Raw genomic sequence first — 18,469 nt, forward strand, 5'->3', positions numbered from 1 at the left:
GAACCCTTGGTCCTATTTTTTGTTTTGTTTTATTTTTAGAAAGAAAGAGGATGAAAGATTGCAATCTGAAAAGTCATTTAAAGGTGTGTTGGAAGCTGGAATGGGAGTATATGAAAATATACATCAAATATATATATATATATATATATATATATATATATATAGAGCTAAACCAAAAAGTCACCTCCTGGATTTGACCAAGCAAACAATGAAGACCCTTCTGTTGTATAATTTCTGCAGTGATTAATGTGCTTGACCTATAAATCTTGGCTTGAGAGCATAAAGATTGGAGATAAAGATTTCAATGAAAAAAGGTCATGTGGTCTGAGTTCAGACTGACCCTGTTCCAGAGGGATGAGTGTATCAGGGAAATGGATGAAGTGATTACCCATCATGCCTAGTGCCAACAGTAAAAGCCTATGGGGACAGTGTTATGACCTGGGATTGATTTAGTTGGTCAGGTCTAGAATCAGCAGTTATATGTGTACATGGGACTTTTTTGGGGCAAATGGATTCAACAAAAGATCATGAAAGTATTTTTGCACAATTCATTTTCATATCAAAGTCTTTATCACTACACTACCCTAGTCTTCTTAATGCACAACAAGAACAAGACCGGTGCTCAAGCAAAACATACATGTGCACCTTTTACAAAGGTTTAAGCACTAGTAGCAAAATGAAAGTAAACATTCTACCTGCAGAAATATTCTGCAATGCAGTAGAAGAGTAAAATACGTTGACCTTCTTTTGATGCATGAGGAACCTGGTGGACACAGTGGAGGATGAGTAAAAGTTGAGTAAAAGCACAAACATTCCACCTGTGATGATGAACATTCAGTCTCTAAAATCCATCAGCTGACAATAAAACAACAGATGAGATGAAGTCCTGTCTGAGCTACTGTTGTCAGACTTTGACTGAGGGCATGTGTTAGGATTTCTCACATGGAAGCTGAACAACATTGTTTTTTCTTGGTTTGATGGATGGATGAAATACTTTGGGGCTGTTCAGTAGTCTTAAAAGTCTTCTGCTTGTATTTAATATTTCAGGAGCTGCCAAACATTTTTGAAGTTTGTGGCTTCATGTTTATGCAGAGGGAAAATTAAAAGGGAGTGTATTCCACTGAGAGCAGATGATGAATGAGGACATAACTCATACAATGTTAACACACAGCAACTCTTTATTTACTCTCTATCAGGGGTGTCAAACTCATTCTAGTTCAGGGTTTCACATACAGCCCAATTGGATATCAAGTGGGTCAGAGCAGTAAAATAAGAACATACAGCAATAACCTATAAATAATAAGTCCCATCTTTTCTTCATGTTTTAGAGTGAAAAAAGTAAAATCACAGTATGAAAATGCTTCCATCTAAATTATCCTTCAAAAAAATGTGAATAACATGAAAACAAAAGAGAAAAATAATAGGACCAATGGCCCTGTAGCTCAGTGTTATGTTCTATGAAGAATCTATAACTAGTTGAATTTGCAAGGTTGTCCGATTCTGCTACTATGTTAGAGTCCTGTGGTATTGATACAGGAGATCAATCTTCCTATAGAAGTGGGTGGTACTTTCACTGGAGGATCACCCAACAAGTTAAATGAAAGTCCATATGACTTCCTATCAGTGCTCAGTAGTAACTATATTGATATCTGTAACCATTTCCATGTTATAAACCATCATATGGCCCATTATAAGTCAAAGTAAATTTTTAATATGTCAAAAATTCATTAACAATGCAAAAATCTAAATTTCTCACAACTGTGAACAAACTTTTTAGACATTGTCCCAAGGAAGCTACATATAAAAATTTAAATCAATAAGAAAAGATGTTTGAAGAAACTGCCAATGAAGACGATGAAAACACTGATGACAATAAAGATGAAGATGCTGGACGTAACGCCTTCGCAATAGCTCATGGACTATCAGCCAGTGAGCTAATAAGTGCAATTTTAACAATATTATGCCTCAACTTGTCATTTACACATGTGCATAGATTGCAGTGGATCTACAAAGGAGCAAAACATTTAGTAACGGGCATAATATTGTTAAAATTGCACTTATTTCTCTGATGCCTTTTCATGCAGTTCACATTTGTTCAGATTATTCACATTTTTTGTGAAAGGATAGTTTGTAAGTGTAAAGACTTTCATATAATTTTTTTTAAAAAAACAAAGCGAAAAAATCAGATTTTACATTCTTTATAGGTTATTATGACTAGTTCACTGGTCTGGTCCATTTGAGATCAAATTAGGCTGTGTGTGGCCCCTGAACTAAAATGATTTTGACACCATTAATGTACTGTATGCACAGCCCCACTACTTCCTGAACTTCAGGTGGGTCCTTTATTTCCTGTCTTTGATTATTGGACCCACTGATTAATCCAGGTGTGTCTGCTACTTCTTGTTGTGACTACTGATTAATTAGGCACACTTGGATTAATCAAATTATTGAAACAAATATACTAAAACACTCCCAAATTTTAAAATCTTCGTATTAGAATTTGGAAATTATATTAAATCTTTAGAACTCATTTTTAATTAAAAAAAAAAACAAAACAAAAAAACACTAACACCTTGGCTATTTATAAACATTTTTTAATACTGATTGAACTCTGTTGTATTTATTTATATTTGTCAGAATTATTATTTTTTTATCTATTTACTTTTTTTTTTAACTATTATTTATATATTATGCTTTGCATTTTTAAATCCATGCATTATTTTCTTAAACTTATATGTTCAAATGCTTTTTCCCTTTTGACATCTTGCTATTTGCTTAAAATATTGTACTGTATACTCAAATGTTGTTAATAAAGTTGAGGGAAAAAAAAAAAAAAAAAAGGTACCCTAGCCAAATGTAAGAGAACGCGCTATGTGCCTGTAAGATGTTACCGAGGGCAAAACAAACACAAATGAAAGTTCCACCCACAGACACAGTTTATATCCCACCTCCAACTTGGATCCCTACGGAAGTTTAGTCTGGTCTTCACAAATGCTGTTCAGTCGTAAAAGCTACACGCAAACTTTGAGGACTGCAAGACTCTGTTTCAGCCTTTCCATGGCCCAAACAGGTAACATGTAACCCAGAGTGTGAAGGACCCCTCCATAAGAGGGGTTAGTCCTGGTCCTGCTCTGGTCTCATCCTGTTGTGTGTGTGCCGCCTGCTCTGCTCTGTCCTCCTGTTGTCTCCTGTCTGCTGAACACCACCTGCCTTCATACATACCAGCAGTGTGTAAAACCGAACTGCGCCGACACTTGCTCTGTAGTTGTAGATCTTAGTGCCAGTATTTCCTACTTAGTCTTTTAGCACCAAAAAAGTGTCTCATGTCATTGTGCCCTTTCCTTTTCCTCATAGTGTCTGTGAATAAAATCAAATCTTAATTCAATAAAATAGCATCTGTACTCTCAGGTGAAGCTACAAATATCTAACTATAAATAAGAAATTATAGAAACAATACCAGCCAATGAAATAATAGGGTGTGTTATTTAGCCTAGCCTAGCCTACTAGCTGGTTATCTTTATGTTGCCCCCAGAGGTTTCACGGATCAGTGTTGTGTACTATGCACATACGTCACTTCCCCTGTGCAGAATGCACATACGTCACTTCCCCCCTGGGCCACGCCCCTCTAAGTCAGACTGAGTGGCAAAAACAAACCGGCTCAACATGGCGGAGCATAGCAGTAACTACAGCAAGACCCAGAAAAATGTGGAACGTAACATGAAATTAAAGACAGTTGGACTGGACATGGATCCATACAAGCTACCAAACAACAAGTGGTCTACGAACATTGATATGTGGACAGAAATCACGTACCCTGACATTTATATGAACCTGATTTCAACGCTGGGAAAATCCACAATGCAACGTCTGAAAGCATACAAAAGCCAAAGAGTTGTTGACATCCTCGTCATCGTTAATTAGAGGATTACAGCTGGTGAGTGCTTTCAATTCAACATACTATTGTTTTGGAGGTTTTATGTCAGTGCAGACATATTTTCTTGGCAGTGATTGCCAAGGTAAAGGCCCAGCAGTAGTGCTCACAGTTCACTACTGATTTACTGGAGTTGAACCCTTAGTATTGACCCAAGTGAGTGAATGATCTACTGGTACTGTGGAGATTTAAGTAGAGTTAACATCAAATACTTGATACAACACAGCTACAACAGCTTTGTGCTACAGTACCCCCTTATTTGGAAAACTAGGTTAGCCTCAGTTTAAGCTAGTTTACAAATCATGTAGAGTACGAGGTTCAGAATCACACAACTGAAGACAAAAACGTTTCAGTTATCAAATATAGAACTAAATGACAGATGCTAACATTAAGAGCTTTACTAAGAAGTAACGTTAGCCAAAACGATATGTAATTTAAGGTATGATTTTACGCAAGAACACAGCATAAATTAACGTTACCTGACACAAATCCAGGTTTCGTTGCCTGGACTCCAGTTATTTCTATGAATTGCAGCGATCCCTCTGCTTCTTCTGTCTTTGGCTTTAGGTCGCCGCTAAAACAATAGCTCTGAGTGCTTTTTAAATCTATTTGTGCAATCAATGGCACAACAGCTCTTCCCCATTTTTTAGATTGTTCTAAAGTTTTCGCTGTATTCAAGCCAAAGCTGCTACTCGTCTCCCTCTTTCTGCCACTCAATGGACGTAACCGCGGTGACTCCCGCTAGCTGTGATGTCACATGCATACCCTCTATACTAGTTAATTTTTCACCCCGGGTGTAAGGGGTATACCTGGGGGTATTGGGTATTGTTTTTGGTTTGGTTTGTTTTTTTGTTTAACACTTCAGCAGTAAAACTATTGGTTGAATTCATACCAAATTGGGTTTATAGATTGCCAGTGACCCAGAATGGATGTCATTACATTTTGGGAAACGTAGGTCAAAGTTCAGATTTTTTTAATAAATTTTCTTAAATCTTTTATTTTTCCATTATAATGACTGAAATTTCTAATATGTAAAAAAAAACATAAATTTAGTTCTAATTTACTTCAAACTTGCCACATTTAAGGAGGCAATTGATAGGCTGACATCAGCACACGTATAGTAGTGATAGGACTTTTGGCTCTTTGAAGGGAGTCGTTCAATCAGGAGCCGTTCACTGAAAAGCATTGTTCAAAAGTCTGGCTCTTTTATGTTTTTTGCATTATTTTGAAACACCAATGTTTTAATGACTAAATGGGCTACATGTGATGATTGACATTACATTTTAAAGGAGTTTAATTGACGCGACCGTAAATATTATCTTACTGTAAACAAGAGTAGTTAGTTCAAATGTGTGGGCTAAATACATGACATGAGAGGTGACATTAGGCAAATGCTGGAATTTGACAAAAAACATCACGGTACATAATGTGGACTAGTCTGTAGCCTAAAAATGAAGAAGAAAATAAAACATTTTCTTATGAAATAACATTTTATTCTCCTCAAAACAAGAACAATAAATGTGTGTAAACATATGGAAAAAATTGTACAAAACACAACAGTAATTAATCACTGCAATTACTTAAATACAGTCTCCTCCTGCCCAATGCCTCCCCAGTGACGCTAAACTAACAGGCAATTGGGCACTCCCTCCTTAAAAAAAAAATCAAAAATGAACGGCTCTTTACAAAGACTCGGTTCCCATTGTTCATTTCAAAGAGCTGTTCAAAAGATTCGATTCGTTCGTGAACGTTACATCGCTAACGCATAGATATGAACATATTCTATGGTCCAGGCAGCCCATAACTTGTGTTTTTCCAACCTTCTACTGGTGAAAATGCACTGGAATGGCAGTCAAACCTGTGACTTCCCACCTGTGAACTTGTACTAGATTGATGTACTCCCAGTTCCGAGCTCTGACGTCACGTAGCAATGGCAGCCCCCATGGATGTGGTGTTTATGCAAATTGTTTATTAAAACAAGGTATTGCTCTGACATTTATCTGCAAATGTTCTGCATAATCAGCAGCTACTCTAATGGTAGCTAGGTTTCAGTCCATTCAGTGTAAGAATAAATTAATGCCAAATACCTATACAAATAACATAAAAAGGTAGAACAGCTTCTCTTGCCTTACGCGCTGTTTTTACTTTTCTGTTTCCATCAAATAAGCACAGAGCAAGCCCCTTTGGTGATAGAAATGATTGTAAATGAGCATAATGTACGGTCCACCATGCCGGTTTGTTTACATCTAGCTCGTAGCTACCACAATTCCTTGCCCTCAGGCAGTTTGGCGTGACTTGCCTGGAAATTTACAAAGACGTGAGTCGTGGTTTGAAGTCGTGACTTACGGGCTCAAAAAACAGCCTTGAATCAGTTTAGTCTGTTCAAGTCTGTACTTTTTTTCCCACTACTACCTACGAATTCTACTACCTGCCGAAAACTGCTCCCCCTTCCTAAGTCAGCCATGAAGAGGACAATGTGCACCGAATTCATCCTGTCACAACTTTTTCTCCTTTCTGACTGTAGGGTATGAAATTAACTGTGAATTATTCAACCTCTTAACACCATCATACCTGTGTCACAATTAAGTAATTAATAATATTGTAAGATATTGCAGTTATTTTTTTTTAATGTTTGATATTAAAGAATGTGCAAACTGTAAGGTATATGAAACTTTCTAAAGTTAAATCTTAGATACATGACACACAAAATATATAACAATATAAGCAGATACTACTAAAAACTACATCACACGCGGCTGGGGATGCAGTTTTCGGCAGGGAGCCGAATTTGGCATCAGATATTGCTGTAAACTGCATCCCCCATCAGAATTAGCTTGTGAAGCTAAAGGAGTGAAATTACTTTAGCAGCTCACATTTGGAGTTATTGTGGTGTTGCAGGGTGAATTTGGTGCACTTTGTCCTCTTTATGGCTGCCTTAGGAAGGGGGAGCTGTTTTTGGCAGCTGCTGGCGATCCAGTTCTCGGCAGGGAGTAGAATTCGGCACAACTGTGTCTTTTTCTGAGATTCTGAATGTTTTAGTCCAGACAATATCTTGGTAATATGGGGTTACTGCCTTAGCTGTGATAAATGAAACGGGTGTAAATTATTTTCACAATAGTTGGGGATAGGGATGTAGCGATTGCCGGTATAGCGATAAACCGCGGTAAAATTTCCGACGGTTAGTATTACCATTTAAATTGTAATTATCATGATAACCATGTTTGATTACCGCACTTTGAAAATCACGGTGATACTGCTCATTTCCTGGAGAAGCAGATCACCCTAACATGTTTTAAAATCCTCATTCTTTCAGCATAATTACATTTGTTCATTAAACAGTTCAGGAAAACATGATTGTGTTTCACTTTCTGTTTGTGTGTCTGTACAACAGTGTATATGTGTGACATTGTGAATGGTTTGATCTCGAAAAGGGTCAAACAAACTCCACTATGACCTGTCCAGCTACTTTTTTTCCCACTCAAAAAACCACTCAGGAATCAATAGGAGAATTGATAAGGAATTGGATTGGTAAGCAGAATCGACAATGGCATTGATATTTATGAAATCCTATTAATTCCCACCCCTGGTACAGATATCTCTTAGGGTCATAAGGTGCCATCTTTAATGCACAATTGTATGTTTGATGTTTACATGTTAATATTTTAATGTTTCTGCAACAGAAAGTACATTGTGCATGTTGTTTCATTTTTTATTTATTTATTTTTTTCAAAATATAACTGGGTTACATTATTTCAGTGTGTGTATAAGTACTTTTTGAACATTTTGAGCACATTTCAACAATACCGTGATGATAATGATAACCATGCTAATCTTGGTCACAGTAACCGTGATATGAAATTTTCATATTGTTACATCCCTAGTTGGGGATAGTAGTGATGGGCAATAATATGAAGAGGGTTTACTTGGAAAGATAAGCTCAGAAATAGTCGGTTTTTCTTCACTTAAAAAAGAAATGTTTAATGAACTGAACATTAACTAGTTCTCAATTGTAATGGCGAACTATGAACATCAATTCATTTCTTTTATTCTGTATGAACTGAACTCGTTAAGTGTAAACTTGCACAGCTCTGTCACTGACTACTTCTAAAGCACAATTTATTCACGATAAAATGAGAATGGAAACAAAGGGAGTTTATCTCCTTGGAAAATTATAATTGATTTTACCTCACAAAAATGTAATAAGGTTTGTTTAAATAGCAACTTAGCTTATCTTGCTAAGACATTAGCTAGCATTAGCGTGGACTGTACCAGCCTCTGTGGAATAATGTCAAATAATAATTGAACTTATAAAGACGTCAGCTTGTATCCATAAACTAACAAAACACTTAAATAAGGTAGTAAAATAACACATTTTCAACAGGCTAGACATCTGCTAGCTTCATACATTTACCAGTCCACATCTGTATCATCACAGGCAAACCAAATGTACCAAACAGTTTAATTCTGGTACTTGACATCCACAATCGAGAATCAATGACGAAGTTAAAGTTGATTCTCAGTTGCTTTTAGTGCCGCCATGGTTAAAAACGGTACGGTCCACTATAGGGAAATCTTTATACATTAAACTGTTAAAAATGGGAGTTGACTTGTACTGTATTATTTTGTTTCATTCTTTTCACAAAATCAGAAGAATTATTTTACCCCTGGTGGTGGGAAGTCCGATTCTTTTAACTAACTCGATTCTTTCGGTTCGTTCATTTGTTGGGAATCGATTCTGAATTGATTAATTTGATTCACCTATTTTAAAAAAAAATTCAGCAAGTCATGAATGATTCAGCGAGTCATTAATTCGTGAACATTTCATTAATTTGCGAACAATTCAGCGATTCGTTCATGATTCAGCAAGTCAACGTTTCGTGAACGATTAAGCGAGTCGATTAAGCAACCCGGCCCTACTCAGCTGCTCTTTCATTCAGCGGTTCACCACCTGAAGAATACTGATTAGGGCTGTAATAAAGGTGAAGCAGCATTTATCTGTTGAAACAAACTTAATTTAATCTGACCCCAAATATAGAAAATATTAAATCTAATTAAAAACTTTTCAGTTTTCATATACAGATGATTGATCTCTTAATTATTTTTTTCTTGCACTGCATCACTTACTGTCAGAGAACTGTTCCTTCTATTAATCATTTTAAAGATCCTTTAATTATATTAGCCTCTTTATTACTATTTTACACACTGCTGAGCCAAAAACAAAATTCCCGTGTGCAATATTTCATAACCAGTGTTCTTGGCAAGGTTCAGTCTTTTTGCTCTCTAACAAACTAATGGATGTTTAAGAAATGAGAAGCTCCATAATTATCCAATAGAAGGATCTTATGTATTTGCTTAGTTAAATCAAGTTGACAGACACACAGTGTTGTGCTTTCCTTTCTCAGTATTTCTATCTATGGTTTTATTTTCCTCTCAATAGTCCATGTATTTATCTTTAAGCACTCTGAATGGCACGAAATATGCTATGTAATGTAAATAAACTTCATCTAATACGATCACATCATTATATTTAAATGCATTTTGCACTGGTGAAGAGACATGCTCTTTAATCTTAATTGAGATTTTATTTGTGGTTGCAGTTGACGCTCACACAGAGGATTGCAGGTACATAAACACTGCTGATTCACAGGATAATTCAGTCAGTCCTTGGAAGAATTCTCAGCATCGGAACGGTTCAATCTGATGACGTAGTTTTATGTAAATGAAGACTGGAAGGATGCTGAGTGTATCAGATGAACTATGGATGAACTCCTTCCACTGTCTGGTCAACAGCCAAATAAAACTAGATAAAAAATGTAAAGTCTTTTCACACTGACAGTAATAGATGTTATTACAGTTTGGTCCAAGTTAAGGTTATCAGTAGTGTGTTCTGTTCAAACAGCTTCTGAACTGTGCGACTTGTTAGTACCTGTTTTAATGTGTTTTTCATACCGATGAAAACGGTCAGGCTGTGTTAGAGCTGCACACTGAGGTGTGTCTGTGTTGTGTCTATTTTCAGAGCTCTCCATACCAGTCCCATGGGGGGAGATCCGAGGTAAAGTCTGGGGTCCTGAACATGGGCGTCCTGTGTTGTGTTTACACGGCTGGGCCGACAACTGCGGGTCATTCAGCACCCTCGTTCCTCTTCTACCCAAAGGTAACCTGTTACAACAGATGCCTAAAAAGATAAACAGAGTTGACAAATGGGATATTTACAGGTTTGTAATTTTCACACAACACTAGTTCTGATTCTGGGTAAATGGAAAGTTTTCAATAATTAAAACAGATTTTTCAATACGATTCCTCTGTTTTTTTTTTGTTTTTTGTTTTTAAATGAAAGTCCCACTCCCACTTAGATCATGTCCAGTGCAATGAATAATCCCACTGTGCTGAACTACCAAGGAGATCAGTACTGAGCAAGTAACTGAGGGAAATGCACTGTTACCCAAAAGGTTGGAATAATTTTGACACATCCTCCTTTTGTTCTTCTTAATACACATCAATAATTACCTTAGATGCAGTGATTACACTCTGAGTCTCAGTTACACTTTATTAAGAACAAATCGCATTGTAACAATCATTTCATGAGAAGAGGTACAATATTTTAATCCAACTTTATGGGCAACAGTGTAAGATGGCAAACCCTTTAAAAAAATTTCAGGATCTAGATCTGCAGACCGTCTACTAGGACGACTGAGGTATAGTAGAAACACAACTTGTGTGCGATTTTCAAGTCAAAATGTGCTTTAGATTTTGTGATACAGACATGGACAGACAGACCTTGTAACAATAAATGAAAATAATAATGTTGAACAGGCTCTTTAAATTCAGCTGAATGAACCTTGAATTATCTGTCAAAATATGAATAAGACATACTTGTAAAAACTGAACCTGTTCAACAGAATGCTTTGGATTACATGCCAGTTTAGCCGTTGTGGCATTTTCTCTGATATTAAAGGCTTGACAAATACGAAAGTAGCGATCTTCATTTTATTTCACGCTTGCAAATGGGCACAAACAATGTCTGACAGAGTTTCATTCTGTAGGCATAACCTCTCCTCCTCCTCCTCCTCCTCTCAGGACATATTTATCCACTTTACACTGTGTGTCACTTCTCAGATAACAAGCAACTGTAACTCATTATTTCCATGTCAAGTCAGTGAGTCTGATACATTAGAAACATAGTGAGAAACAATCACCCTGTCCTTGAGGCCACTGCACTAATGAGCACACAGACGGACTCATCAGGTCACATTCTGCTTATACAGATGGTTTGGTTTGATCGATTTGTTTGTGTGTTTTTTCCCCCAGTACATTAGTGTCAAACTACACGTTCCATGTGTCTTCACTGTCATCCTCTCAGGGTTCAGATACTTGACGGTGGACCTGGCAGGTCACGGTCTGTCGTCACATCGTCCTCCTGGAGATTTCTATTGTTTTCCTTCGTATGTAGCAGACGTACGGAGAGTCGTTGATGGTTTGTACATTCATGAACTGTCAGAAAATCCTCTAGTTAAATCCAGACTTCACTGTGGGTTTAATCCCTACAGGATTTTATGTCCCATTTGTGTCTTTTCTTGTTAAACTATAGTAGGTTTTTGGCAACTGAAAGTGCTGTTCATGAGACATTAAGTCTGCCTGGTTAATGATGTGTGAAATGAACTCCCACAGCTCTTCAGCTGACAAAACTCTCCATCATTGGCCACAGTATGGGTGAGTAAACCCTCCGAGCAGAATAAGAATATATGTTTCAAACTATGAATGGTAACGCATGCTCATTAAACGAGTTGGCTTTTCTCCTACAAATGATTTGTAGTTCAGCTCATCTTATCTTTTTATTTACAGGTGGAGACATTGCTGCGATGGTAATGACCAATGTTTAGGCAATTCCTCCTCCTTTTTGAGCAATACTTATGCAATTTATTTTGTTATTACTAGTGTACATGGCAATTGCTATATTGTCTTGATCACCTCTATTTATTAATGTTTTTGCTCTGCTCTCAGTTCGTTGTACACATAAAAGTTTTGTTTTTTTCTTCTGCTCAAAACAAATAAATGAATGAATTCTTCTGTGACACACCTACGGAGGTTATAATCCACACTGTGTTGTCCACAGTTCACTGCATTGTATCCTGAGATGGTGGATGGTCTTGTTCTGCTGGATGTTTACGGATTTTTACCTACAGACACGGTATGTGAATATACACAGCCCGGCCAAAAAAGTCCCACATTCTAATATTTCATTGGACCACCTTTCCCTTAGACTACAGAATGTATTAGCTGTGCATTTTTCAGTAATTCTAAGCAAAGTCACTGAATTTATTTCCATTCAGAGTTGTATTTATGTTTTTGCCAAAGTCTGATATTGATGATGGGAGAGTCAGACTGCTGCATAAAGTCACAAAGATTCTCAAAGGGTTTTAGATCTGGATTGGATGATGGACAACCAGGTATGTGGCTGGGGGGGTTAGGGGGTACAATGCCCCTCCAGGGACAAGCTCTGCCCCTCTGAGAAATGCCCTGTCTAGCCTGCCAGAGCTGAACGGACCCTGTTTGACAGTCATGGACCCCCCCCAGTCGTCCAACAGTCCTGCCCCCCCCCCCCCTTCTTTTTTTTTTTTTTTTTTCATCCAACAATATTTTTCTGCACCCCCAAACAAGCAAAATGCCCACCCACACATGACATTCTGGTCACACCTCTGTGGACAGCTCGTGTGATAATGATGTCTCATGCTCCCTGAATCCACTCGGTCACAGTTAATACATAATGCATAAGACTTTTTAACATGGACCTGACCAAGTGAACCACACTGCCCCCACAGGCTTGGACTGCAGGCACTACGCATAATGGGTTATCACTTCATTCACCTCTCCTCTTACCATCACTCTAGAACAGGGTCAATCTGGACTCATCCACATGACCTTTATCCACTGAAACACAGTCCAGTCTTTATGCTCTCTATCAAATCAAAGCCTTTTTTCCATTTGGCTTCACTGACGTGATTTTCTTGAAGCTACACTGTTGTTTAGTCCCAATCACTCGAGTTCTATATTCATTGTGCGCTCATTGTCACCATTAAATATAGTCATGAATTGTGATGTTGATTTTTGATCATCTAACCACATTAGTTCCATGATGGTGATGGTTCACCACTATACTTCCAAGTTTTAATAATCCATTCTACTGTTTCATCCTAATTTTAGTAGTCTCAGAAATCCCCTTAGTTGTTTTATTTGCTTAGTGCAAATAATTTGACTTTTCTGAAACAGTGGTGAATCTTTTCCACAACCACAGGACTTCTCTTCTGATTTGGTATTTTAAGAAATGAGAAGCTACTCATTGCATCGGTTAGGACTAAATAACTTATTGCTGTCAAAACATGTTAATCACTTCTGTAATTATCCAGTAGAAGAATCTGAACTGTTTGCTTGGCAAAATCCAGTTGGCAACCTGTTTTTTTTTTTTTTAAGCCAGGGACTGATATCATTTTGTCTACCTCTCTTCACCAGAGAGTCTCTAATGTTTCAATACTAGTTTATATGTAATTTATTTACTGTTTTATAGCTTTTTTTGTGATTGTCCTACAGTGGCATGAAGATGAGGAGCAGATATATATTTATTTATACTTAATTTAATTTGCTTCTGTTTCACTTACAGATACTTATTTATTCATTCATTTTGATGGAGCTATTGTATATACTCAAATGCAAGTATACTGGCGAGTATAGTACTGAAATCCCCCCTTTAAACACCTTTTAATGTCATCTGTAACACATAAACTCCCCCCAAATTCATTGGTGAAATTATAGTCTTTGTTAAATGTTAGTGCATGTGTTTTTACATTGTACGTACCCATTAAAATGCATCGACATCATGATATTATTGTTCCCAACACAAACGATACCAAAAGACTTTGACGTTAAGAGTGAATCCGTCTGTGGGCAGTGACAACAAATGCAGCACGTCTCAGTTGTCCTCATTTTCCTTTGTGTTCTTCTCACGTACGTCTCACTCCTGTCACTAGTTTTGACTTTCTCACCTCAATTTTCTGTCTCTTTTCTTGCAGAGAGAAACAGCCAAAGTGATGAGGCAGGGGATGAATGAGATGATTGAGTTTGAAAAAAAAGCAGCAGAGAAGAAAAGAGTTTACACTTATGAGAAGGCAGTGGAGAGGTATTACAGCGTCACTTTCAGAAAATTACTAGAGCTATTGTATCTTTGTCTTTTTACACATCTGGCAGCTGAGGTGTTTTATTTCTTTCAGGATGTTGGCTGTAAACCCGACTCTGTCTGACCAGTCTGTGCACATCATGTTGGAAAGAGGTCTAATTCAAGTGGAAGGAGGTATGTCTTTACTTTTCCACATCTCCACTCTGGGATGAATAATCTCACTTTGCTCAGTGTGTTTTATTTTTTTTTTTAATGTGCAGGATTTGTGTTCTCCAGAGACTTGCGAGTTAATTTTGTAAGTCACATGTAACCTCTCAGATAATGTGCTACATTTTTCATCCTCAGAGGTTTACTCCCCTTCACAGAAAACATCTACTGTGTGTTTCATTGTTTCAGAAAAACATTGTGCGCTTCAGTTTGGAGCAGAGTCTGCTGATGCAGAAGAGGATACGATCCGGTGTTCTGGTGATTCTGTGAGATAATAACCACAATTATTAAATGAATTTGCCCATTATGATGTCATCATTTATATCAATGGACACCACATGAAGTATTTAATGTCCTGACCTCTTTTTTTTTTTTTTTTTTTTTTTTTCAGATCACAAAATGGTTTCCACAGAATGCTCTCGGAACCAAGTCAAAAGAAGTTTACGTCAATACTTCAGCAGCAATGGAAGGACAGAAATGTGAGTTCAGACCTAGAATAGAATAGAATAGAATAGAATAGGACAGTTCTGGAACTCCTCTAGCTGTTAATTGTCTATTTTTATCCTAAATTACTTGTTTTGTTATAGCTACAATCCTAATCTCTGATCTTCTTCTTTTTTTTGACTTCTTTGAAGTTCTGTCATCTTCCATTTCTAATGGAAAATGGACCTTTTTAGTCTTTCTTTATATAGTGTCGCATTAGACATGGTTTTTCCCTTCACCTTTTCCCATAAACATACACTTGGTTTTAATGAGGAACAACATTTTCCCATCAACATGTACATAAAATGCCTGTGTCTCCATGTAGTTCTCCGTTGGGCTCTTTTCTTAACTCTTCTTGAACACAACTGTGTTTTAATGCGAGATTTCTGCTGTTTAATTGCCTGTCCACTGCTGGAGACTTGTATTTTCCCTGTGTCCTTCATCTTATCTTACAAAGGGATGCAGCAGACATTGTATTACAGCAGTGTATAATGTTAAAAGGCTACAACAGCACACAGCTTTAATGCTTCAGTGTGACCCTACAATCAGCCCTATTATATTCTACTTCTAAGTTTAAATTTTGCTTCAGTGCTGAGTACTTCTTTAAAAAAAACATAATGAAAATACAGGACAAGTATTTAATGTTTTAGTATAATGAATATAATAATACAGTGAACCATAATTCATGATTTTTTTTCCCCAGCCTACAAATGCCTGGAACTGTCCTTTGTCTCATGAGTAAAATGTAATGTCTTAGAGTAGGAAAAAGAAAATTCAAATACAGAGTTCCCATTTGCAAAAACAGTCTATCGATTGAAATAGTTTTTTGTTTGTTCGTAATTTATGTAGGAAGGACAGCTCAAGAACTTAATAAAGAAAACAGAAAAATAAGTCGGAAAGAAAGCAGTAAATATAACTGTCTGCATATTTGAAAAGGATTGAGAGCATATAAACACTTATTTAGTCCCAGTTGTTAATTATTAATAATAATATACTGTATAGATACAGTAATGTGCAAAAGTCTTAAGCCACCTTTAGCTCTGTTGTTTTTCTAGGGTTCAAATGAACATGCATATTTAACATACATATTTACTTCTCATTCTCTTTTATTCAGATCCAACAAAAAAATACAGTAAACATGTTCACAGCCTTAAAAGACGCACAGAAAAACAGAACTAGACTGTTAGTTGTTTAGGAACATTTATCTGGAAGTGGATAATATGTAAAATACCACTTTTTAAATGAATACAAATTAATTTCCTCAGGTTCTGTCTGAGCTCACAGTAAAAAAAAAAAAAAAAATTACTCAAGTTTTCTTTTTTAATTCATCCAGGTTGAAAGTTCAGGGTGTTTAGAATTTACAATAACAATTGAAGATGCAGGAAATTCTGTTTGGGTTTGTTTCAGGACACGGTGGTGACGGTACCAGGCGATCATCACGTCCACCTGACTCATCCTGAAGTCGTTGCTCCATATATCTCCGACTTCCTGCGGACCAAAGTGCTCTCACAGTCGGCCAAGTTATAAGCAACAAGCGCATCAGTTTGATTTATAGTTGTGTTGTTATTTATCTGAGCAAATTGCGTGAGTGTTTGTGTTAGCGGTGGCATTGAAGCCCCCATGAAATGCATCCTTAATGTGATGTAATTCTTGTTGAAATAAGCTGGCAGGCTGGACAGCGAAGGCAGAAACATAACGCCGACACCTCCCCCACTCCACAGACAGTGGGCAGAGATGTCGACCCAAATGCATTTTACTGCAGCCGCCACAGTTGGTTTTATTGCAGTGTGTTGATACAGATCAGTGCAGGGGCTGTATCTAATCAAACTGGTTTTATTACAAGACCCACACGAGCATTAACTGCATAATGTAATGTGCATCTACAAAACACGAACAGTAGCAGTGAGCAGCTACGTGTGTAGAAGAAGGCATTTAATTTATTTTTTTCAAATTGAGCCACTAATTTGTTTTTTTTTTTAGGAAACATAGTGCAATATGAATCTGTCAGTTTTATGGAATATTGAATAAAATGAACCTGAACACAACTTGAAATTACTTTCCACTGTGACTGGTCTATAATTACACTCAGTTAACGTAACCTAGAGACATGGTATTGTAAATATAATAAAACAAAATAAGAATAGTTTAATTCTCATCTGTGATAGGTAATAAAAAGCCTCATACTGCCCCTGCTTTCTTTGATTAAATTAGTAAATATTTAACAGATTGGCATTTAAGGAACAGTTTTTCTTTCCACCAACATTAATTGCTTATTAAACTTCTCACTTGTGGTTAAGGTGAGCCTCCAAGCAAATTCTCAGAGTTCCAAAAAGTGACAAGAACTGCTTATTTTCTTTCATGGCTCTAAAGTGTGGATTAAAAACAGATTTTATCATTTTCAGCTTTAATAAGACTGGCAGATCTCAGGTTACTGTTCAATTTATTAAACTAACTTTATCCCTGGAGCTGTTTCTCATCTGGTTTATACTGAATGAATTACAAACTTTCTTCTGTGCATGTACATAAAACATATAATGATGCATAATTCTTAATTTAACATAACATAATTTATGGAAGATTTGTTCTAAATTACATCAGTTCTATTTGTAGGCTTGTATATTGAGTGAACTTTTGGACTTTCAATATCACATTTTACACAATCTAACATTACTTAACATCAAGTTCTTTATGTTTAATTCTTGTTTCTATTACTGGTGATTGCCATCCACAGGTGTTTACTGATATAAAATGTTAAATAACTTTTAAACGACTAATCCTATAAATACATTGAAATAATTTTGATTTAAAAAAAAGTTCCTCAGCTTTTCCATGGTGATCTGTTATGAATAGTGAACATGGAAACACTATCAGCCTCTGCAACATTAATTCACCAGTAAAATCTATGGAGTTTCACAAAATGCAATGGCTGTGGACACTTGTTTTTATGTTCAGTTAATGATATATTTTGCTAAACAAGACGCTTTTCGTTCAGTTTTCGAAGTTTTGATATAGTACCCTTTGAACGAACTCAGCTTTTATGAACATCTAAACAATTGGTGAACTAAATATAGGAAAATAAAATACCTGATTTTCAGTGAAAATTGCAGAGGGTGGTGTCATTATAATTCTAGGTCTTTAAGAGCTAAATATGAGGAAGCACCGGTGAGGCCATACTAAACCATGACAGGGGGATTGGGGACCATGTGGTTTAGAATTAGTTTTGTTTCTTTTGTAATGCTCAAATTTGTTTGGATGTTTCTTCTGGGTTAATTAATGGTTTTTGGTTTTTGTTCTGTTTTTTTTGGAAACTTAAGGCTAACTGTTTATTCTTATGTGTTTGCCTTGACTGGTAGTGAGTATATATCTGTATGCATGTGGTCTCTTATTCATTGTCTGTAGGTCAGTGGGGTTCAGCCTGAGTTCAGTTCTGTTTATCTGACCTTTTTTATGGACTCAGAACCTGGCTGTGGCTGTTGTAAATTGGCTTTTTTTTTTCTTTTTTGTGATTAAATAAAAACCCTTATTTCTAAAATACCCCTGTGTCCACATGCCTTCCAGCTGGATCCCTTACAAATGGACTTATATTGATTCTTCAGAGACCTCTGGTACAGTTGATCCTTCCTCTTCTCGGTCCAAATGATCTCATATAAGCTCTGAGTGTATTTATTGAAAATTTCATA

General features: G+C 36.6%; 1 protein-coding gene across 2 annotated transcripts; it reads left to right on the forward strand.

Moving 5' to 3' along the window:
• Window positions 1-2,949: 2,949 nt before the first annotated feature.
• LOC115424673 (serine hydrolase-like protein) lies at window positions 2,950-17,184 on the forward strand. 2 transcript variants are annotated; one of them, XM_030142062.1, is made up of 12 exons: window positions 2,950-3,070; window positions 9,948-10,085; window positions 11,292-11,405; window positions 11,600-11,641; window positions 11,774-11,793; window positions 12,045-12,119; window positions 13,996-14,102; window positions 14,194-14,273; window positions 14,360-14,394; window positions 14,496-14,572; window positions 14,698-14,785; window positions 16,197-17,184. In XM_030142062.1, exons 1-12 carry the CDS (start codon window positions 2,992-2,994, stop codon window positions 16,314-16,316), a joined length of 975 nt encoding a protein of 324 aa, XP_029997922.1. In that variant the 5' UTR covers window positions 2,950-2,991; the 3' UTR covers window positions 16,317-17,184. The 2 variants fall into 2 exon arrangements, with proteins under 2 accessions (XP_029997922.1, XP_029997930.1); XM_030142070.1 differs by having other exon boundaries at window positions 14,496-14,564; window positions 16,197-16,333.
• The last annotated feature ends 1,285 nt before the right edge of the window (window positions 17,185-18,469 follow it).

This window comes from Sphaeramia orbicularis, chromosome 1 (assembly GCF_902148855.1).
Source record: "Sphaeramia orbicularis chromosome 1, fSphaOr1.1, whole genome shotgun sequence".
Taxonomy (NCBI): domain Eukaryota; kingdom Metazoa; phylum Chordata; class Actinopteri; order Kurtiformes; family Apogonidae; genus Sphaeramia; species Sphaeramia orbicularis.